Source organism: Palaemon carinicauda, chromosome 5 (assembly GCF_036898095.1).
Source record: "Palaemon carinicauda isolate YSFRI2023 chromosome 5, ASM3689809v2, whole genome shotgun sequence".
Classification (NCBI taxonomy): domain Eukaryota; kingdom Metazoa; phylum Arthropoda; class Malacostraca; order Decapoda; family Palaemonidae; genus Palaemon; species Palaemon carinicauda.
Genome location: NC_090729.1, coordinates 134,598,325 through 134,621,770, shown reverse-complemented (window position 1 = coordinate 134,621,770; position 23,446 = coordinate 134,598,325). Strand labels below are relative to the sequence as shown.

General features: G+C 39.7%; 3 protein-coding genes and 1 pseudogene across 3 annotated transcripts; all 4 read right to left on the bottom strand.

Annotated features, from left to right (window-relative positions):
* Positions 1 to 877: 877 nt before the first annotated feature.
* Positions 878 to 1,600, bottom strand: LOC137640581 (uncharacterized). Its single transcript, XM_068373093.1, has one exon. The coding sequence runs from the start codon at positions 1,598 to 1,600 to the stop codon at positions 878 to 880; it is 723 nt and encodes a 240-aa protein (XP_068229194.1).
* A 10,565-nt stretch (positions 1,601 to 12,165) lies between these two features.
* On the bottom strand, positions 12,166 to 18,756 carry LOC137641150 (uncharacterized). Its single transcript, XM_068373592.1, has 3 exons — positions 18,621 to 18,756; positions 16,559 to 17,754; positions 12,166 to 12,234 (listed from the first exon to the last, which is right to left on the bottom strand). The coding sequence occupies exons 1-3, from the start codon at positions 18,754 to 18,756 to the stop codon at positions 12,166 to 12,168; spliced, it is 1,401 nt and encodes a 466-aa protein (XP_068229693.1).
* Positions 18,757 to 19,139: 383 nt separating this feature from the next.
* LOC137641149 (uncharacterized) lies at positions 19,140 to 20,244 on the bottom strand (annotated as a pseudogene).
* Positions 20,245 to 22,158: 1,914 nt separating this feature from the next.
* Positions 22,159 to 22,881, bottom strand: LOC137640579 (uncharacterized). Its single transcript, XM_068373092.1, has one exon. The coding sequence runs from the start codon at positions 22,879 to 22,881 to the stop codon at positions 22,159 to 22,161; it is 723 nt and encodes a 240-aa protein (XP_068229193.1).
* Between the last annotated feature and the right edge of the window lie 565 nt (positions 22,882 to 23,446).

The window sequence follows — 23,446 nt, the reverse complement described above, 5'->3', positions numbered from 1 at the left end:
TGAGAAATTCGAGTATCCAGTGTCATGGCACCAACACGATGTCTGATATGTGGCTTTCTGATGTATCGTGTGTGGAAAGCATGTGTGGTACTAACAAGTAACGAGTAAGTTTCTCAGGACAGTGGAGGTCAAATGTAGGGAGAAGGTTAGTCATGTATGAAATGTACATAGACTGGTACTTAGGCGGAATTGTGATGCAAGTACGATTGTGCATTGGAGTAGGTGTAGCGGGAAAGGAATAATGGATGCTGAGACCAATGTGATCAGAGAAGAGCGTAGGAACCATTACACACTTGACTAGAGAAGGTACGAGTTCACAGGTCAAGATGTGATCCAAAGTACCACTTCGTGCATGCGTAGATCCACCCGTGTTCCAGCGAGTCAGTTGATTTCGACGAATGTATCCTAGAAGTAAGTTCCCGTTGCGGTTCACAGTGCCAGCAAGATCTCCCAAATCTGGATGACGGGCATTAAAAAATCTCCCGTGTAAACCATACCACGGAGAGTTGGGGCTGGAAGCTTGGCTGTATTTATCCTACCTGGTGCTGCATATACATTGCACAGTCGTATGGTGCCTCCGCCAACAGTAATCTCAAATAATTGAAATGTTGTATCTTCATCCTCAGAGTTTGGGAGAAGTCTATGCTGGATTGAAGTACGTATATAAGTGATGAGGCCATGTCTTACTAAATGGACGTAGGACACATATCCAGTGAACGTGGGAGCTTCTTCCCTTGGCTGAGCATTACCAACAAAAGCTTCCTGAATTAGAATAACGTCTGGGTGGTGACTATGTACAATTCCTTTAAGTGCAGAAAGTTTTGCCCAGTTTGTAATACCACAGGCATTCCACGAAATAATATTAAGCGTCACTTGGTTATCGAACATGTCCCTTGGAAGAACGGTGAAGAGATGAAGAGGCAGTGGTGACACGGGTATGCATTGGTGGTGTATCACGTGGCAAAGGTCCTGTATGGGGATTAGTAACACTCTCAGGACGTGTAACAAGTGAGTCAAGTTTCTCAGTGAGTGTAGTAACTGATGTGATAACAACCTGCTGAGCTTCAGCGAGAAATTGTAGTGTGGTATCATTAGTAGCAAATTTAGAAGTTAGATGGTCAAAGGAAGCTACGAGACTGTCCATGTGAGTGTGCATGCTCTCTAAACGAGATTCAATGGCTTCAAAACTTGATGTAAGGGAGTCACACCGAGACTTGAGGACATCTACAGCATTACGAAGTGTAGACACTTGTGAGGAGGCAGCAACGGTAGGTTTGATTGATGGCACTGGAAGCTGTTTTGCAATATGCTGGTTTGATGCAGTGCTTGATCGTCTGGTACAGCCATGCCACACATTGACTAAGGGCTCATTACATCTCGGGCATTTCCAATGCGAGGTGTCTGGTGTAGGTAGAGGTAATGAGCGTGATGTTGATGCTGAGGCAGTGTCAACCACTGTGGGTGGTACAGGGGGGCGATGAGGGCAAGTCCCACTGTCATGCTCAGCAGCACAAAATGCACACTTTTCAGGGGCAGTACAGTATCGTGAGATGTGACCGATACCCCAGCATTTGAAGCACCACGGCTTTTCATCTGGCATTCTGCGTAGTTCACATAACAGTAAACAAGGGAGGAAAGAGAAGTTAACAAAAGGCAGGGGTGGATCTGGGTGGCTCCAAGTAATAACAATATGATTGATGTACTTACCATCCTGTAGGAAATGACGTACAGTGTGTACTCCCGTCAGTTCCTTAGCTAATGAAGGGTCTACATCCACAGGATATCGAGTGATGAGATATGTAGGGAACTTACGGGTCTGTCTTCAGCATCCTGAACATCTAACACAAGTGACAGAACCTCACCACCCTTGACCCTATTTATGATATCCAGGCGATGCCTCGAAATGTATACAAATCGAGAAGTGACCGCAGACATTTTAACTTCAGCCAATTCCCGATCGAGGCTGAACATCTTGGTAACCTCCGATAGCCAGCAAAGCTTCACATTAACCCCAGGATTCTCTCTAAATAGGAGCTTTATGTATTCAGCATGTGGAGCAAAGGCAGGTAGAACAGTTTTTGTAGACAGGGTAGGTATACTCTGAATAACAGGTCGAGGCAGGGAACTATTTAGAACTTCATTTTGAGAGGAAGAAGCATCACACTTTGTAGTTTTAGCAGCAGGGGATGTTGGCTCATTACTGCTATCTGAATCATGCTCCATACATCGTTTGTTGGAGGTAGGGGTATGGTCCATGAGACTAGGAGCTGTACCAGCAGGGATCAACTTATGAGATTTAGTAGAGAAAAGACGTGGCCAATGTTCCTGTGTAAGCAAATGCTCTTCAACATTATCATCACTTAGAGCAAGGTCCTCCTCAACATCAGCGAGAGTACCAGGTCCAGAGAATTCCATGGTCATTATCTATTGGTGTTTTAACAATGCCCGTATCTGATTTCGTTTCTCTGGTACAGTGACGTTGCCATGACGGGGATAACCACGTCACACACACTGCACTGCGCATGCGCGATTTAGGAAAAACTTGAACATAGTGGTGTGGCCGAGTGAACGAGATTTTCAATCCTAAATAAAGTCTAAGTTCAAAAACTCGTAAACACACTAATGTCACAGCACTGATAACTAAGCACTACCACAGCTTTCAGTCGATTCTAGGTGATGTAGATCTTCGTATCTCCTAAATAATCGAGAAAGTGTTCAGAGCACAAAAAATGCGCTTGTTGACAGACAAAGTCCAAGATGGCGCCCAGAGAGAGAGAGAGAGAGAGAGAGAGAGAGAATTATAAAATTACCCAACTATGATAACTTTTAAATTGCAAATCAATAACAAAATTTTTGCATTAAGGATAATTCTTGCTTTTTTTTTTGTTAAAAATTAAAATTAAGTGAACTCCAGTATTTCTATATAGGCTTGAATTTGTTCACAGCTTCTGTAATTATATGAAGATATTTATTAGAAAAAAATGAAATTATTGTGGGAATAGGTTATGGTTAAAGAGAATAGAGAAAGTTGTTGTAAAAACATACGTCTTCTAACAGAAACCATCTAATATTTTGGTAATATTTCCCAATATTATCATTTACAAATTTTCTTTTTCATTATATAAGTTGTTAATTAGTTTATGGACTTTATTACCAAGACAATTGAATAAAATATGTGTTATAAACTTTGAAGAGTAATGTTGATATTGGAGTGGCAAAGAAATGCTTGTATGTTTGTATTCCTTTATTAAAAAATCTTTGCTTAATGTTAAAAGAACCAGGTTCAGCTGTGTTGGCGTGGCTGGTACGGGCTGACTGCTCACGAGCGCGATCCCACTACTGGTCGACATGGGTGCTTTTGGCTGTTGGGTTTCCCCCCTGGCCCGGTTCACACCTCCTTAGGCAACCTGGACGCCCCTGGCTCCCCAAGGGCGGCCATATTGATGCCGACCTTAGTGCGGACGCCCACTCAACATAGACAGTTCCGTAACAGTGATCCCCACCTCAAGCCATCCACTGGTCCAAGCCACCGAGTCGCCGGTCTACAGGGCGACGCCACTCGTCCAAGTTGACAAATACTTCCTAACATTCAAACTTCTCTTAAGCATTCCTCCAAGACTCAATCCATCCTGTATCACAGGAGAGAAAGGGTCCCTTATTCGTTTCCATGTGTATCATCAGGAATCCAAAATTATTTATAAGGTTCCATAATTATTATTATTATTATTATTATTATTATTATTAGTCAAGCTACAACCCAAGTTGGAAAAGCAAGACGCTATAAGCCCAAGAGCTCCAACGGGGAAAAATAGCCCAGTGAAAATAGGAGATAAGGAAATAAATAAACGGTGAGAATAATTAACAATAAATTACTTTAAAATGGTAACATCAAAATAAATATGTCATAAATAAACTATAAAAAGACTTATGTCTGCCTGTTCAACATAAGAACATTTGCTGCAAGTTTGAAATTTTGAAGTTCTACTGATTCAACTACCCGATTAGGAAGATCATTCCACAACCTGGTCACAGCTGAGAATAAAACTTCTAGAATACCGTGTAGTATTGAGCCTCATGATGGAAGGCCTGACTATTAGAATTAACTGCATGCCTAGTATTATGAAAAGGATGGTCCTGTCCAGGATAATCTAATTGTAAAGGATGATCAGAATTATGAAAAATCTTATGCAACATGCATAATGAACTAATTGAACAATGGTGCCAGAGATTGGTATCTACATCAGGAATAAGAAATTTGATAGAACGTAAGTTCCTCTCCAACAAATTGAGATGAGAATCAGCAGCTGAAGACCAGACAGAAGACCAATACTCGAAACAAGGTAGAATGAAAGAATTAAAACATTTCCCCAGAATAGCTTGATCAGTGAAAATCTTGAAAAACTTTCTCAATAACCCAATTTTTTTGTGCAATTGAAGAAGACACAGACCTAGTGTGTTTCTCAAAAGTAAATTTGCTCTTGAGAATCACACCTAAAATTTCAAAAGAGTCATACAAAGTAAAAGAAAAATTATCAATACTGAGATCCAGATGTTGAGGAATGACTGTCCTTGACCTACTTACAATCATACTTTGAGTTTTGTTAGGATTCAACTTCATATCACATAATTTGCACAATGCACTAATTTTAGCTAAATCTCTATTAAGGGATTCAGCAACCCCAGATCTACATTCAGGAGATGGAATTGATGCAAAGAGAGTAGCATCATCTGCATATGCAACAAGCTTGTTTTCTAGGCCTAACCACATGTCATGTGTATGAAGTATGAAAAGTAATAGACCAAGAACATTACCCTGTGGAACTTCCCAGTGTGCTAATAGCATAAAGGTAATATGCAGTCTACAATCGTTCCATAGAGGATTGAATTTCATGAAAAAACTGAATCGTTTGACAAGATTCCATATGTGAATCTACAGGTAACTGGAACGTTTTCTGTCTGGTCAATAAACTTTTAGGATACTGTAATGGATAATATATCAAACGAATTCTGTATTTTTCCTATTTGATCAAAATTCAATGATTTTTTCTAATTGTCTATATTTCACCATCCAACGAATTATTATGTGCTCATTTCATATTAAACTTTGAAGATTTTATGCATTCAGAAAACATACCAAGTGTTTTATAAAAAAAGAAAGGGGGTTATGAAAAAGATCTTGGAAAAGAGCCTGAATTTTAGTATGGGAGTCTACAGTCATCTGGGTATCACTCAAAACAAAAAAAAACATATATAAATATATATATATATATATATATATATATATATATACTGTATATATATATATATATATATATATATGTATATGTATATATATATATATATATATATATATATATATATATATATACATATATATATACACACACATATATATATATATATATATATATATGTGTGTGTGTGTGTGTGGATATATATGAGTATATATATATATATATATATATATATATATATATATATATATATATATATATATATATATATATATATATAAATATATATACGGTATATATATATGTATATATATGCATATATATATATATATATATATATATATATATATATACGGTATATATATATATATATGTATATATATGCATATATATATATATATATATATATATATATATATAAAGAGAGAGACACAAAGAGAAACAGACAAACCGACACAGAGTGAGCCAGACACAGACACAGATTGACATAGACAGACAGACAGATTCTAAAATCATACAGCAATAATATCTCCTAATTTGTAAGTCAATAATAAAAGGTTTGCATTTAAGGTATTTCTTACTTTTTTGTAATTTGAAATTAAGTGGAATTTCTGTATAGGGTTGCAATTATTCACCCTTTGATAATCAAATAAAGTTATTTATTAAAGAATATTCAACTATTGTGGGTATAAGCAAAAATTCTAGAAGAATGGTGAAGCTTGTTTTAAAAACGTATATGTCTTGATAAAAACAATCTAATATTATTGTTTAGATTTCCAAATATCATTATTTAGTAATGTTTTTTTGCATTATAAAAGTTATTATTAGTTTACTACTGTATTGCCAAAACAATTAAACGAAATGTATATTAGTAACTTTGAAGAGGTAATGATCAAAAGTTTGGACATTGAGCATTGCTAATTCCAGAGTACAGTACATACATAACATGAAAGGGTCGTTTAATGTAAAAGAACCAGGTTCACCTGTGTTGGTGAGGCTGGTACGGGCTGACTACTCACGGGCGCGATCCCACTACTGGTCGACATGGGTGCTTTTGGCTGTTGGGTTTCCCCCCTGGCCCGATTCACACCTCCTTAGGCAACCTGGACGCCCCTGGCTCCCCAAGGGCGGCCATATTGATGCCGAGCTTAGTGCAGACGCCCACTCAACATAGACAGTTCCGTAACAGTGATCCCCACCTCAAGCCATCCACTGGTCCAAGCCACCGAGTCGCCGGTCTACAGGGCGACGCCACTCACCCCGGCTATCAAATGATGCTCAGATTTTCAGTCTTATCATTCACACTTGTCATAAGCATTCCTCCATGATTAAGCCTGTCAGGATTCATCACATGAGAGGAAGGTTCCTTGACTCGTTTTCATTTCTATATTCAGGAATACAAAATAAGGAAGGAAAACTTTTTTATAGTTCAATATTGAAATCAATTTAGATTTGAGAAAGCAATATCACTTCCCCTGGGCTATGATTATACATAGTGAGTACGCACACGAGATGCTTCATCTCGATGAGAGAGAGAGAGAGAGAGAGAGAGAGAGAGAGAGAGAGAGAGAGAGAGAGAGAGAGAGAAAGAGAGAGAGATGGGGGGGGGGACTCGCGTAGTGAATCTTAATTTTTTACATTCTCAGATAAAGTTTCACCAAATAAAGATACCGAGTTTTTGACGATGAAAGCTTAGTTATTTTCTTTATGTAAGAAATGGTTTAATCAAATTACTGTTGCCTAGCAGTAGATTTTTGTAAATCCTTGGTGAGAGAATTTTAATTGAATTTTTTACTGTATTTCATTGTTATATAAACACAAACGGTTGCTGAATTCAAATAAAAAAAATCTAAATATAAGGTTGATATGTTACATCTTACAAATCTTGCTTTGGAAAAAAAAATCTCAACAAACTGTTGCTCAAACTATAATAGATGAAGATTTTTTTTAATTATTCTTGTTTATCCTCCACAGCAAATGCTTAATTGATAGTTCTCCATAATTCTTTCACATCTCAAAGAGAATTTCCCTCTCCTGTGTGACCTTCCCCGAGTCTATTTCTCTAAGGCTTTCGTCATCACCTACTTTGTTGCATGTCAGACTGATTATTTGTGTCCGTTTAGTCTTGAATACACATTTTTAAAAATATTTCCTCTATCTTTAAAACTATTTTTTTTTTTCATTTCCATTGCCATCCTGTCTTCCACTTTTATCTCTCATACATCCTCTACCGACGTTCCAGAGTCTCTTCATTCTCTGTCCAAATAGCCTACATTTGTTTTGCTTCACTGTATATTCTCCCTATTTTGAGATTTATTCTTAACCCATTCGTAAACCTTGCAGTATTTCTTCTATACAGTATTGCAATACTATCCAAGTGAAAGATCCTATTTGCATAAGGAACCATAAAAGTAAGGACTAGCTTTCAAGATCAAAGCATTATGTATCTTTATACAAACTCGTAGAATATTGAAATAATATCAAGCTAATTTTTCTTGTTTTGAAATTAGATTAGTCTCAAATTGAAGATCTTTTAGTATTTTCACAATAGTTATTCTGAACTCTATTCCCCCAAGACTAAGACCGTCCAGATTCATCACAGATGAAGCATCTTTTACTCTTTTCCATTTGCATCACCAAGAATATGGTTATTTATATGGTTACATAATAAAAGAGAACTTCACTGAGTTCAATTTAAATCAGTTAGGATTTAAGGAAGAACAATCATTTTCTCTGAGCTATAATTACACTTTGTGAGTGCACACAATTGATACTGTATATATCTGCTTCATTTGATCATTCATTGTGCTGTTATTAAGTTCTTTTCAGATAAATTCCAGTACATGTGTGGTATTAAGTTTGAATGGTAATGTTAATTATCTAGAGAGAGAGAGAGAGAGAGAGAGAGAGAGAGAGAGAGAGAGAGAGAGAGAGAGAGAGAGAGAGAGAGAGAGAGAGAGAGAGAGAGAGAGAGAAAATGTACTATTATCTGTTGAAAAATATGCCATTGAAAGGTACGACTGAACCATTTGCATACTGACGTATTTGTCCTATTCACTGCCATCAATCCTAAATATTTTAACATAGTTAAAATAGACTTCAAAATGACGTTTGTGGAAATGCTATGACAATAATGAAATTCAAGAATAATATAATTTCAAAGAAAAAAATTTGGCTTGATATTGTTTGTCTATTGACAGAGTATGTGTAATAATACATAATGCTTTGATCTTGCAAGCTGGAGCTGTCGGAATTATGCCAAGCAAAAAAAAAAATAAATAAATAAAAAGAGAGCCAATTTTTCTTGTTCCCTATGTAAATAGGATCTTTAACTCAGATAGTTTTGCTCTACTGGGTAGAATAACTACTGCAAATCTTGTGAATGGTTTAAAGATAGATCTACAAAAAAGAATATGGATTGAGGCAAAAAGAATGTATTAAACCTGCGACGATGAAAAGACACGAGAATTTCGGTAGACGTATGTGATAAAAGAAAGTGGAATTAGCGAAATTCAGTATTGAGAGTTTGTGGATTTGTGGCAATGGGAATTGAAAAAAAAGCTTTCAGAGAAAGAGTATATATATATATATATATATATATATATATATATATATATATATATATATATATATATATATATATATACATACATACATATACCAAGGCATTTCCCCCAATTTTGGGGGGTAGCCGACATCAACAATGAAACAAAATAAAAAGGGGACCTCTACTCTCTACGTTCCTCCAGCCAAACAAGGGACTCAACCGAGTTCAGATGGTACTGCAAGGGTGCCACAGCTCACCCTCCCACATTATCCACCACAGATGAAGCTTCATAATACTGAATCCCCTACTGCTGCTACCTCCGCGGTCATCTAAGGCATCGGAGGAAGCAGCAGGGCCTACCGGAACTGCGTCACAATCGCTCGCCATTCATTCCTATTTCTAGCACGCTCTCTTGCCTCTCTCACATCTATCCTCCTAGCCCCCTGTGGCCGCGGGGGCATATGAAAATTAGAATAGCGCCAACGTTATCCCTGCATATCGTAAGAGGCGACTAAAAGGGACGGGACGAAGGGCTGGGAACCCCCTCTCCTGTATCTACATCCTGTGAGACAGCAACATATATATATATATATATATATATATATATATATATATATATATATATATATATATATATATATATATTTATATATATATATATATATATATATAAGTTGCATTCAATACAAGAGGAAAAGCTTTAAAAAAAAAATAATAAAAGAGTCTGACATTAACAAAATAGGTGATTAATAAAGATCTACAGGGAAAATTATATTGATTGCTGAAATCATTTATTCATTTCCATATTTCCTTTCCTCACTGGGCTATTTTTCCCTGTTTGAGCCCTTGGGCTTATGGTATCTTGCTTTTCCACCTAGGGTTGTAGCTGAGCTAATGCTAGTAATAATAATAGTAATAATAATAATAATAATCTGCAGAAAGTTACCTTTCATTATGCAACTAAAGGCCTATTACTGAAGTTACAAATGGAAACGAGTCAGAGAAGCCTTATCTGCTGTTATGAATCTGGACGGACTCAGTCTTGGAATAGTGATTATGACAAGTTTAAATGATGAGATTGAATCTTTGGAAGAATGCTGACAGCTGGGGCGAGTGGCGTCGCCCTGTAGACCGGCGACTCGGTGGCTTGGGCCAGTGGATGGCTTGAGGTGGGGATCACTGTTACGGAACTGTCTATGTTGAGTGGGCGTCCGCACTAAGCTCGGCATCAATATGGCTGCCCTTGGGGAGCCAGGGGCGTCCAGGTTGCCTAAGGAGGTGTGAACCGGGCCAGGGGGGAAACCCAACAGCCAAAAGCACCCATGTCGACCAGTAGTGGGATCGCGCCCGTGAGTAGTCAGCCCGTACCAGCCTCATCAACACAGGTGAACCTGGTTCTTTTAACATTAAACAAAAATTAATATCCTGGTTCATTTAAAATCAGTTTTTTCTCAATACCATATGTGTGTTTGTACTTTCAAATTACAAGGACAATGACCTACGACCAAACTTATTTATTACCACCTCAAACTTTATCAAATATATTTCGTTCAGTTATCTTATAAGAACACAAACTTATTAATATCATATTCAATATGAAAAAGAATTAATTCCTCAAAAACTAATCAAAACTCCAAGCAAATGGCAGATTTCCGTTATTCGGAAAGATTTGTGTGTGGATATATATATATATATATATATATATATATATATATATATATATATATATATATATAAAGCATCAAATCCCTTAGCATTTCACTATTCTTTTCTGGCACTTATTTCCATAACAATCTATCTCTATTCCAGGGTTTCTAACTGTTCACTTCGCAAAACACATTTATGGCCACTCTACCCACAAATAACTATGGTCCAAGTTTCTGTTTTCCTCTTTCTTTTGGGGGATCAAAATAAAAAAGTATATATGTCAGCTTATATCTTCATTAATGTCCCAAAGGCTTCCATAAGTAAAAAATAGTTTTTAAAACACAATGATAGAATTGTGTTTACCTTAGTCAACAGTGATTTTTCTTAAAAACTAAATATGCAACAAATTAATTCCAATTGGGGACTGTACCCCCTTAATGCGTCCTTCAAAAGGAAAAAAAAAAAAAACATTTGGAACTAAATTGTTCCCAAGAAAAATAGGTTACTAATTGTTAAAAGAATGAAATCCACCTGTGATGGCGATTCTGATACGGGATAGCTACTCGCGTGCACGAAGCTGCTATCGGTCGGTGTATAGGCCTATAGTGCAAGATTGTGAAATGAATGTTTGGAAAAGCTGCAACTGCACCTTATTGGGAGATAATAGCAGAAACAGGAATATGGCCAGTTGTGAATAGAATTGCTTAGAAAAAGGTGATGCTGTATCATAACTTCATTACTTCAGATAATAAACGATTACTTAACGAGATAGTGGAAGACCAAATAGAAAATGGCCAAGTTGAAGTTTATAGGCTAAATGGTAATAGCAGAAGAGATTACATAAGTGAACTTACCACTAAGGAAGCTGTCATAGTTATGAAAACAAGGCTCTATTATATTATTATTATTATCATTATTATTATTATTATTATTATTATTATTATTATTATTATTTGCTGAGCTACAACCCTAGTTGGAAAAGCAGGATGCTATAAGGCCAGGGGCCCCATCAGGGAAAATAGCCCAGTGAGGAAAGGAAACAAGGATAAAAAATGTTTTAAGAAGAATTACATCAAAATGAATATTATATCATAGACTTAAAAGAATATCATAAAAAAGAATAAGAATGATAGGCCTTTTTTTTTTTTGAGATGTGCAGAGAGGCAGATGGCTCAACAGAGTATTTGATTAGCTGGAGAGAATTAAGACAATTCAGACGCAGCAGCATTTACTTCAAGAAATTACTTTCGCCAAATAATGAAGTTGACTGATATATTAGGCAGGCTATGGAGGTTAGAAATAAAAATAAGTAGTAAGATGTACTGTCTGTGTAGGAGGTAACTAGTGACAATGAACATTCTGCAGATTACAGCGCTTTGCACCTACGCACCTATAAGCGTGGCCACAACCATAGTGTTGTGGAGAGAACAACGTGGAACCTGGAACCTGGAATAGACAGGGGTCTTTTGGCAACTGGGTTTGCCTCTGGCTAGGTTTATGCTGCCATAGGCTGCCTTACCGCCCCATGGTTCCCCAAGGGAAGCAAACTTGATGAGTGAAAGGTACTCAGCCTAATATTGGATAAATGGAATGGATAAGACAATCCTAGTCATGAAATCACTGTTAAAATGCTCGAAATATAAGCAAATTCCAGGAGGAAATGCATAAGTGAGTTTGTGACTAATGCAAAGTGGAAGATAACTCGAACATTTATTGTCATGGCAAAAATTAATGAAATTAAGAAAACTGGATATCAGAAGGAATATGTTGCGATATCCCAACAGAAAGCTGATGTAAAACATATGACTGAAAGAAGAGGTTAAAATTAGGTTGTCAACATTGATAAAGAGGCAATAAATGTCGCAACTTGCTTCATGGTAGAAAGTGTTGAAATTAAAGATTACGATTTTCGTAAAGAATATTGTTCCTGGTTCCTAATTGCTCACTCCGCAAAATAAGTTTGCGGACACTATTAATTAATGGATAAGTGCAATGCTTCTTTCCTCATACTCGAAACTGCAATTAAACTTTTTTCTTCTTCTTCTTTATTGTAACCACAAACAAAAGTCATAATGAAAATGTTAAGTTTCAATTACCCATTCTACACTGCAATCAGTTGGGATAATACTTTGTTATCAGTTATGTCATCATGCTGTGGTATTTTTGAACTTTTTTTTTTTTACTTTTTTTGTAGGACTTTGCAACCTATCTACTCTTATATCGTGTACAATAACTTTCCTAATTTTGGGTATGAAATAAATGTTCTGTATTATCTTTGCACGTGTCATAAACATCATTAATGTATTATTAAATATGTTTTCATTTGGAGTATGTTTGACCTTGCTTTCATATTAGGATTACTTCACTCATATTCATGTGCTGTTTGTTGTTATAGGAAAAGAAATCAATAAGTATTAACTAAGCAGCTATACAAAGTGATGGTGGGTGCGATGCAGAGAGCAATAGGCTATCAGGTGTGGTAAACAACAAAAGTATATCAGAAAGTCTGAAAGTGAAGGCCTATAAGGTGGTGGTAAGATCAGCTATGCTATATGGTTTGGAGACCGTACCTTTAACCAAGAAATAAGAAGCAGAGATGGCAGTTGAGGAATGAAAAATATTGAGGTTCTCACATGCTAATCCTTTTTGAAGGTAAACAAGGGAAGCAAGACTAAGGTGGTTCGGACACATGAAGAGAAGAGAGAGAGTATGTTGTCGGGAGGAGGATGCTAAGCATGGAGTCACCAGGTAGGAGGAGGAGAGGGTGGCCAAAGAGGAGATTTATGGATTCTATAATTGAAGATATGAGTGAAGTTAACATGACAGAGGAAGATTCAGTAGAGAGAAATAAATGGAGACATAATTCGCTGTGGTGACCCTTAAATAGGAGAAGCCATAAAAATGGGGGAAAAAAAGAAGCATAAGCTAAGGACACCATATTTATTAATGGTGGTCAGATATGTGTACGAAGATTTTGCTTAATGTTAAAAGACCAGGTTCAGCTGTGTTGGCGAGGCTAGTACGGGCTGCCTACTCACGGGCGCGATCCCACTACTGGTCGACATGGGTGCTTTTGGCTGTTGGGTTTCCCCCCTGGCCCGGTTCACACCTCCTTAGGCAACCTGGACGCCCCTGGCTCCCCAAGGGCGGCCATATTGATGCCGAGCTTAGTGCGGACGCCCACTCAACATAGACAGTTCCGTAACAGTGATCCCCACCTCAAGCCATCCACTGGTCCAAGCCACCGAGTCGCCGGTCTACAGGGCGACGCCACTCACCCCGGCTATCAAACGACTCCTAAAAATTAAATCTTATCATAACTATTCATCCAAGACTAATTCTGTCCAGATTTATTACAAGAGACGAAGCTTCACTGACTCGTTTCCCTTTTTATATTCAGGAAAACAAAACAACAAACGAAAACTTCCTGTAGTTACTCATTGAAGTCAATTTAGATTTGAGAAATCAATATCATTTTCCCTGGACAGTGAGTGCACAAAATTGATGCTTCATTCAGTTATTCATCATTTTTTTTTTATTAAGTTTATATGTTTATTTTGGATACATTTAAATAATAGAATTATTTTTATATCTGTTGAGAGAGAGAGAGAGAGAGAGAGAGAGAGAGAGAGAGAGAGAGAGAGAGAGAGAGAGAGAGAGAGAGAGAGAGATTCTTAACTTGAATAGCAATAAAATTTCGTAATTTGTAAGTCAATTATGAAAAGTTTGTATTGATGGTATTTCTTGATTTTTTTTTCTTTTTTTTTGTAATTTAAAATTAAGTGGACTTCGGAGTATTTATATAGGCTTGCAATTGTTCACACTTTCAGTAATTATATGAAGTTATTTATTAAAGAATATACAATTATTGTGGTGATAGGTAATAGTTCTTGAAGAATAGAGAAGTTTATTTTTAAAGCATGTGAATCTGGATAAAATCAGTCTAAGATTGTTGTTTGGATTTATCAATATTAGTATGTAGCAATTCCCTCGTAAAATATATTTCTTTGTTTACGCACTGTATTGGCAAGACAATTGGACGATGTGTATATTTTCAACTTTGAAGATGTAATGAATAAACGTTTGGTCGTTGATCATTGCTAACATTACATACATATAGTCCTGATAAAGAAAGACATGTGTTTGTTTGTTTGAATATTATCATTTGTTAAAAGTGAAGCAGGTAATAATGTAAAAGAACAAGGTCCACCTGTGTTGGTGAGGCTGGTACGGGCTGACTACTCACGGGCGCGATCCCACTACTGGTCGACATGGGTGCTTTTGGCTGTTGGGTTTCCCCCCTGGCCCGGTTCACACCTCCTTAGGCAACCTGGACGCCCCTGGCTCCCCAAGGGCGGCCATATTGATGCCGAGCTTAGTGCGGACGCCCACTCAACATAGACAGTTCCGTAACAGTGGTCCCCACCTCAAGCCATCCACTGGTCCAAGCCACCGAGTCGCCGGTCTACAGGGCTACGCCACTCGCCCCAGCTGTCAAACATCTCCCAAAGATTTAATCTTATGATTCACACTAGTCATAAGCATTCCCCCAAGACTGAGGCCGTCCCAATTCATCACGAGAGACGAAGGTTCCCTGAGTCGTTTCCATGTGTATTGTCAAGAATGCAAAATTATTTATAAGGTTACATAACGAAAGCAAACTTCCCACACACTGGTAGCATTAAAGTAAGATGTAGTCTATAATCGTTCCATAAAGGATTTAATTTCATGAATAACCTAAATCGCATGACAAGATTCTGGATATGAATTTACAGATAACAAACAGTTTCTGTCAGGTCAAAAAACTTGAATGTTATTGTAATCAAGTAAGTTCTTTATTTTTCTCATTCGAGTAAAAGGAGTCAATAATTTTGTCTATTTGTATATTTATCACCATCCAACGAATATTTGTGTGCTCATTTTATGCTAAAATTTGAAAATTCTATGCATTCATAAAACGTACCTAGCATTTTATAAAGAAGTTTAGTGAAAAGGATCTTGGAAAAAAAACATGGATTTTGGTATAGGAGTCTGTGAGAGAGAGAGAGAGAGAGAGAGAGAGAGAGAGAGAGAGAGAGAGAGAGAGAGAGAGAGAGAGAGAGAGAGAGAGAGAGAGAATGTTTTATTTTTGTTTTAATCAATTTATTGCGCCCATTGGCGTCAGACATTTGAGTACATGGTAACACAGTAATATTGTTTACATCTGCATTGTAATTAAGTTATGCCAAAAAATCAGAAATAATAAAGTATACACAGACATTTAAGTTCATATCAAAACAATATTGTTTACATCTACAGTACATAATGAAGGTTATACAAAGGAATACAAAATAAAGTATAGACACATTTTGTACATATTTAAAATATTGTTGTTCATTTCTATATATCAAAGGTTATACAAATGAATTCATATGGAATACAAATTAAATTTAGTTTGATTTCGTAGGTAGGTTGTAGCTATCTTTAGTTAATATTACAAAACAGTTGATATTCAGTATCCACCAAAGTGAGGATGGCGCATGAGGATCTCATCGAGGATCTCATCGAGCAAATTATTATCTGTCAATAGTTTTTTACATGTATCAACTACTGTGAGTCTTTGGGGTAATATGTCACTAACAAGTGGACATTCCAGGCAATTGTGTTCCAAGGTGTTGGCGTTGGGTAAGTCACATAGCCTACAGGAGGAGAAGTGAGGAACTCCATCTTGCTCAGCCACCTGTCAAACTGGTCGCCAACCGAGCCGAAGACGCGCACAAATCACGTTATTTTGACGAACCATGAGTCCACTGCGGCGATACTTGTGTTGGTGAGGAAAGAAGTGATCATAATGCTGTATTGATACACTGGTGGCTCTCTCGTCATTACTACAATGATGGGTAGGTGAGAGAGCAGAATGGCACACCATTTTTCTGCAGCACAGGAGAGATGGAGTAGGAGCATCAGCATCTGGAGGATCCAGTTGACAGGTAGCCTTTGCGAGATGGTCAATATTGTTGTTAGCTAGAAGACCCACGTGAGAGGGAATCCATAGGAAGTGCACTACCAGTGAGCTCATGTTGGCCATGTCTAGTTGCCTATGTATTTGTGTAACCAGGGGCTGGTATGCTGGCTTATGTGATGAAAGGGCTTGGAGTGCTGGTTGGAAGTCGCAGATGATCAAGCCGTTGTTTCTGGTCCGTGTGATTGAAATAATTGCATCTAGAATTCCATGTAGTTCACAATACGTGGAGCTTGATAACTTTGGGAGGCGACGGCCTGTCCAGCCCTCTGGCGGGGGTTCCAAAGTGGGGGAGAAAACAGCACATCCAGCACTGCCATCCAGCTGTAGGGAGCCGTCTGTGTAGAGGTGATGGGCTACATTGAGGGACGAGGATAGTCTGTCAATGGTCTCCAATGCACGTTTTTGTTGAAGTTGAGGCAAGTCAGTCTTAGAGACTGGAGTGTAAGAGATTGCCGGCACAGGAGTGTGCCATGGTGCAAGGCCATGATCCACGTTCTCTGCCACGATGTTGATGTTAAGCCTCCGAATGCTTGAACAGACAGTACTAACTAGTGTACATCCCCCCTGGCGTAATTGTGGACGAGGTGCATCTAGATCGAGAGAAGTTCTGATGATGTTTGAATAGTGAGGAGACAGGTGAAGGTAATACAGGCATTTGATACTGAAGTGGGTGACATTGGGGTATATTCTCTCAACGAGTGGAGGGAGACGGAGTTCTTGTTGCATGTTTACAATTCTAGTGGATGCTGGACAACCTAGAATGAATCTCATTGCTTGGTTCTGGAATTTTTCAAGCGGCTGTAGAGTTGATCTGGAGAGTTGACATAGTGCAGGGGAAAGATAATCTATCACTGAGCGGATGAAAGCAATATATATGGTTCTGGCAACTGGGATAGATACTCCTGCAGAATAATTTTTAAGCCATTTGAGAGGAGTCAGGCGTTGCTGTAACCGGGCCAGAAGATCTTGAACAATGGAATGTACTCTCTGTCTTGCTGGAATGGATGGTGCAATTTGCACTGGCACTCCCAAATAGATATATTGTGTGCATAAAGGTACAACATTGTTCCCCACTGTAAATTCTGGTAGATTCCTTGCTGGCCTTGGGGAGAAGATTCTGCTTTTTCCAAGGGAGATGATAAGGTCACAGGAGGATGCTGATTCATAAAAGGAAGAAAGGAAGCGTTGCAAGTGATCCGGAGATGTTGAGTGAATGCAAATATCGTCCGCGCAACAAGTGATGGTTGTGTTATCAGTATTAGGAAGAAAGGAGAGAAGGCGATGAAGGAGAATATTAAATAAAAATGGACTAAGTACTCCCCCTTGTGGAGTACCAAGTTCAAGTTCCTTTGCAGTGCTCAATGCTCCCTTAAACAGCACACGAGAGACTCTATTTCGAAGATATCCACGTATCCACCTCAAAAGGTTTCCCTTGATTCCAAAATCAATAAGCTGGTCTAAAATAATGTCTCTATTTGCAATGTCAAATGCACTTTTCAAATCAATGAAGGCTACAACACTAGTTGGGGAGAGACGAGTGTAGAGCTCCATGAGACAATGATGTGTTCCTTGTTGGGGTAGGAAGCTGTATATTCTAGATGAAAGCTTATCATGCTGCCGGAACATAAGGCGTGACAGGAGAATACGTTCAAATACTTTGCAGAAACAGGAGGTGAGGGAGATAGGACGAAATTTGTCAGTGCCGGGCTTGGGAACGGGTACAATTGTACTATGAGTCCAAGCTAGGGGCACATATCCCAGGCACAGGCAGAGATTGTAGAGCCGGAGGAGAGGGTTACCAGGTAGTTTTATGAGTGTGCAAAGGACTGCATAGGTGATACCATCATCACCGGGAGCTGACTTCTTAGTCCTTGCTAAGGCTCGTCGTAGCTCTTCCTTGTGGGTACATCGTCCTCTTCATCACTGCTCAGTAAGGCGGAACTGAGACTTAAGGCACGTTGGTTTTCTTGTGAGGAGAGAGAGTCTTGTATATGAACTGGAAGGTTGATGATTTGTGACTGTGCTGACCACTCAATAATAAGGTCCTGTGCATACTGAGCAGGACTGTGGTGGAGGACACTTGGGGGTTTCTTCTTCACAATCCTGTTGATGAGGTGCCACATGGAACCGATGCTTGTTTGATGGTTGATGCTGTCTGTTAATATGTGCCAGGAATCTGTTTACACACATTGTTGTAGAGCAACTAAATCATCTCTTGATAGTTGATACTGGTGCAGAGTCTCAGGACTTGGTTGTCTCATAAAGGCAAGGCCATCATCCATTGCCTTCTTTTCTGCCTGAGAAATTCGAGCATCCAGTGTCATGGCACCAACACGATGTCTGATATGTGGCTTTCTGATGTATCGTGTGTGGAAAGCATGTGTGGTACTAACAAGTAACGAGTAAAGTTTCTCAGGATAGTGGAGGTAGGTGAGCGAGCAGAATGGCGCACCATTTTTCTGCAGCACAGGAGAGATGGAGTGGGAGCATCAGCATCTGGAGGATCCAGTTGACAGGCAGCCTTTGCGAGATGGTCAACAGTGTTGTTAGCTAGAAGACCCACGTGAGAGGGAATCCATAGGAAGTGCACTACCAGTGAGCTCATGTTGGCCATGTCTAGTTGCCTATGTATTTGTGTAACCAGGGGCTGGTATGCTGGCTTATGTGATGAAAGGGCTTGGAGTGCTGGTTGCGAGTCGCAGATGATCAAGCCGTTGTTTCTGGTCCGTGTGATTGAAATAATTACATCTAGAAGTCCATGTAGTTCACAATACGTGGAGCTTGATGACTTTGGGAGGCGACGGCCTGTCCAGCCCTCTGGCGGGGGTTCCAAAGTGGGGGAGAAAACAGCACATCCAGCACTGCCATTCAGCTGTAGGGAGCCATCTGTGTAGAGGTGATGGGCTACATTGAGGGACGAGGATAGTCTGTCAATGGTCTCCAATGCACGTTTTTGTTGAATTTGAGGCAAGTCAGTCTTAGAGACTGGAGTGTAAGAGATTGCCGGCACAGGAGTCTGCCAGGGTGCAAGGCCATGATCCACGTTCTCTGCCACGATGTTGATGTTAAGCCTCCGAATGCTTGAACAGACAGTACTAACTAGTGTACATCCCCCCTGGCGTAGTTGTGGAAGAGGTGCATCTAGATCGAGAGAAGTTCTGATGATGTTTGAATAGTGAGGAGACAGGTGAAGGTAATACAGGCATTTGATACTGAAGTGGGTGACACTGGGGTATATTCTCTCAACGAGTGGAGGGAGACGGAGTTCGTGTTGCATGTTTACAATTCTAGTGGATGCTGGACAACCTAGAATGAATCTCATTGCTTGGTTCTGAAATTTTTCAAGCGGCTGTAGAGTTGATCTGGAGAGTTGACATAGTGCAGGGGAAAGATAATCTATCACTGAGCGGATGAAAGCAATATATATGGTTCTGGCAACTGGGATAGATACTCCTGCAGAATGATTTGTAAGCAACTTAAGAGGAGTCAGGCGTCGCTGTAACCGGGCCAGCAGATCTTGAACAATGGGATGTACTCTCTGTCTTGCTGGAATGGATGGTGCAATTTGCACTGGCGCTCCCAAATAGATATATTGTGTGCATAAAAGGTACAACATTGTTCCCCACTGTAAATTCTGGTAGATTCCTTGCTGGCCTTGGGGAGAAGATTCTGCTTTTTCCAGGGGAGATGATAAGGCCACAGGAGGATGCTGATTCATAGAAGGAAGAAAGGAAGCGTTGCAAGTGATCCGGAGATGTTGAGTGAATGCAAATATCGTCCGCGCAGCAAGTGATGGTTGTGTTATCAGTATTAGGAAGAAAGGAGAGAAGGCAATGAAGGAGAATATTAAATAAAAATGGACTAAGTACTCCCCCTTGTGGAGTACCAAGTTCAAGTTCCTTTGCAGTGCTCAATGCTCCCTTAAACAGCACACGAGAGACTATTTCGAAGATATCCACGTATCCACCTCAAAAGGTTTCCCTTGATTCCAAAATCAATAAGCTGGTCTAAAATAATGTCTCTATTTGCAATGTCAAATGCACTTTTCAAATCAATGAAGGCTACAACACTAGTTGGGGAGAGACGAGTGTAGAGCTCCATGAGACAATGATGTGTTCCTTGTTGGGGTAGGAAGCCGTATATTCTAGATGAAAGCTTATCATGCTGCCGGAACATAAGGCGTGACAGGAGAATACGTTCAAATACTTTGCAGAAACAGGAGGTGAGAGAGATAGGACGAAATTTGTCAGTGCCGGGCTTGGGAACGGGTACAATTGTACTATGAGTCCAAGCTAGGGGCACATATCCCAGGCACAGGCAGAGATTGTAGAGCTGGAGGAGAGGGTTACCAGGTAGTTTTATGAGTGTGCAAAGGACTGCATAGGTGATACCATCATCACCGGGAGCTGACTTCTTAGTCCTTGCTAAGGCTTGTCGTAGCTCTTCCTTGTGGGTACATCGTCCTCTTCATCACTGCTCAGTAAGGCGGAACTGAGACTTAAGGCACGATGGTTTTCTTGTGAGGAGAGAGAGTCTTGTATATGAACTGGAAGGTTGATGATTTGTGACTGTGCTGACCACTCAATAATAAGGTCCTGTGCATACTGAGCAGGACTGTGGTGGAGGACACTTGGGGGTTTCTTCTTCACAATCCTGTTGATGAGGTGCCACATGGAACCGATGCTTGTTTGATGGTTGATGCTGTCTGTTAATTTGTGCCAGGAATCTGTTTGCACACATTGTTGTAGAGCAACTAGATCATCTCTTGATAGTTGATACTGTTGCAGAGTCTCAGGACTTGGTTGTCTCATAAAGGCAAGGCCATCATCCATTGCCTTCTTTTCTACCTGAGAAATTCGAGTATCCAGTGTCATGGCACCAACACGATGTCTGATATGTGGCTTTCTGATGTATCGTGTGTGGAAAGCATGTGTGGTACTAACAAGTAACGAGTAAAGTTTCTCAGGACAGTGGAGGTCAAATGTAGGGAGAAGGTTAGTCATGTATGAAATGTACGTAGACTGGTACTTAGGCGGAATTGTGATGCAAGTACGATTGTGCATTGGAGTAGGTGTAGCGGGAAAGGAATAATGGATGCTGAGACCAATGTGATCAGAGAAGAGCGTAGGAACCATTACACACTTGACTAGGGAAGGTACGAGTTCACAGGTCAAGATGTGATCCAAAGTACCACTTCGTGCATGCGTAGATCCACCCGTGTTCCAGCGAGTCAGTTGATTTCGACGAATGTATCCTAGAAGTAAGTTCCCGTTGCGGTTCACAGTGCCAGCAAGATCTCCCAAATCTGGATGACGGGCATTAAAAAATCTCCCGTGTAAACCATACCACGGAGAGTTGGGGCTGGAAGCTTGGCTGTATTTATCCTACCTGGTGCTGCAAATACATTGCACAGTCGTATGGTGCCTCCGCCAACAGTAATCTCAAATAATTGAAATGTTGTATCTTCATCCTCAGAGTTTGGGAGAAGTCTATGCTGGATTGAAGTACGTATATAAGTGATGAGGCCATGTCTTACTAAATGGACGTAGGACACATATCCAGTGAACGTGGGAGCTTCTTCCCTTGGCTGAGCATTACCAACAAAAGCTTCCTGAATTAGAATAACGTCTGGGTGGTGACTATATACAATTCCTTTAAGTGCAGAAAGTTTTGCCCAGTTTGTAATACCACAGGCATTCCACGAAATAATATTAAGCGTCACTTGGTTATCGAACATGTCCCTTGGAAGAACGGTGAAGAGATGAAGAGGCAGTGGTGACACGGGTATGCATTGGTGGTGTATCACGTGGCAAAGGTCCTGTATGGGGATTAGTAACACTCTCAGGACGTGTAACAAGTGAGTCAAGTTTCTCAGTGAGTGTAGTAACTGATGTGATAACAACCTGCTGAGCTTCAGCGAGAAATTGTAGTATGGTATCATTAGTAGCAAATTTAGAAGTTAGATGGTCAAAAGAAGCTACGAGACTGTCCATGTGAGTGTGCATGCTCTCTAAACGAGATTCAATGGCTTCAAAACTTGATGTAAGGGAGTCACACCGAGACTTGAGGACATCTACAGCATTACGAAGTGTAGACACTTGTGAGGAGGCAGCAACGGTAGGTTTGATTGATGGCATTGGAAGCTGTTTTGCAATATGCTGGTTTGATGCAGTGCGTGATCGTCTGGTACAGCCATGCCACACATTGACTAAGGGCTCATTACATCTCGGGCATTTCCAATGCGAGGTGTCTGGTGTAGGTAGAGGTAATGAGCGTGATGTTGATGCTGAGGCAGTGTCAACCACTGTTGGTGGTACAGGGGGGCGATGAGGGCAAGTCCCACTGTCATGCTCAGCAGCACAAAATGCACACTTTTCAGGGGCAGTACAGTATCGTGAGATGTGACCGATACCCCAGCATTTGAAGCACCACGGCTTTTCATCTGGCATTCTGCGTACTTCACATGACAGTAAACAAGGGAGGAAAGAGAAGTTAACAAAAGGCAGGGGTGGATCTGGGTGGCTCCAAGTAATAACAATATGATTGATGCACTTACCATCCTGTAGGAAATGACGTACAGTGTGTACTCCCGTCAGTTCCTTAGCTAATGAAGGGTCTACATCCACAGGATATCGAGTGATGAGATATGTAGGGAACTTACGGGGTCTGTCTACAGCATCCTGAACATCTAACACAAGTGACAGAACCTCACCACCCTTGACCCTATTTATGATATCCAGGCGATGCCTCGAAATGTATACAAATCGAGAAGTGACCGCAGACATTTTAACTTCAGCCAATTCCCGATCGAGGCTGAACATCTTGGTAACCTCCGATAGCCAGCGAAGCTTCACATTAACCCCAGGATTCTCTCTAAATAGGAGCTTTATGTATTCAGCACGTGGAGCAAAGGCAGGTAGAACAGTTTTTGTAGACAGGGTAGGTATACTCTGAATAACAGGTCGAGGCAGGGAACTATTTAGAACTTCATTTTGAGAGGAAGAAGCATCACAC

What these genes read in the sequence shown, in the direction of transcription:
- LOC137641150 (XM_068373592.1), bottom strand. Translation starts at nt 18,756, where the DNA reads ATGACACTGGATGCTCGAATTTCTCAGGCAGAAAAGAAGGCAATGGAT. An exon ending in TTTAGTTGCTCTACAACAAT is followed by an intron (nt 17,755 to 18,620) that starts GTGTGTAAACAG and finishes GTACTCCACAAG; the next exon opens with GGGGAGTACTTAGTCCATTT. An exon ending in ACTTCCAACCAGCACTCCAA is followed by an intron (nt 12,235 to 16,558) that starts GCCCTTTCATCA and finishes CTCTTCTTTCAG; the next exon opens with TCATATGTTTTACATCAGCT.
- LOC137640581 (XM_068373093.1), bottom strand. Translation starts at nt 1,600, where the DNA reads ATGCCAGATGAAAAGCCGTGGTGCTTCAAATGCTGGGGTATCGGTCAC.
- LOC137640579 (XM_068373092.1), bottom strand. Translation starts at nt 22,881, where the DNA reads ATGCCAGATGAAAAGCCGTGGTGCTTCAAATGCTGGGGTATCGGTCAC.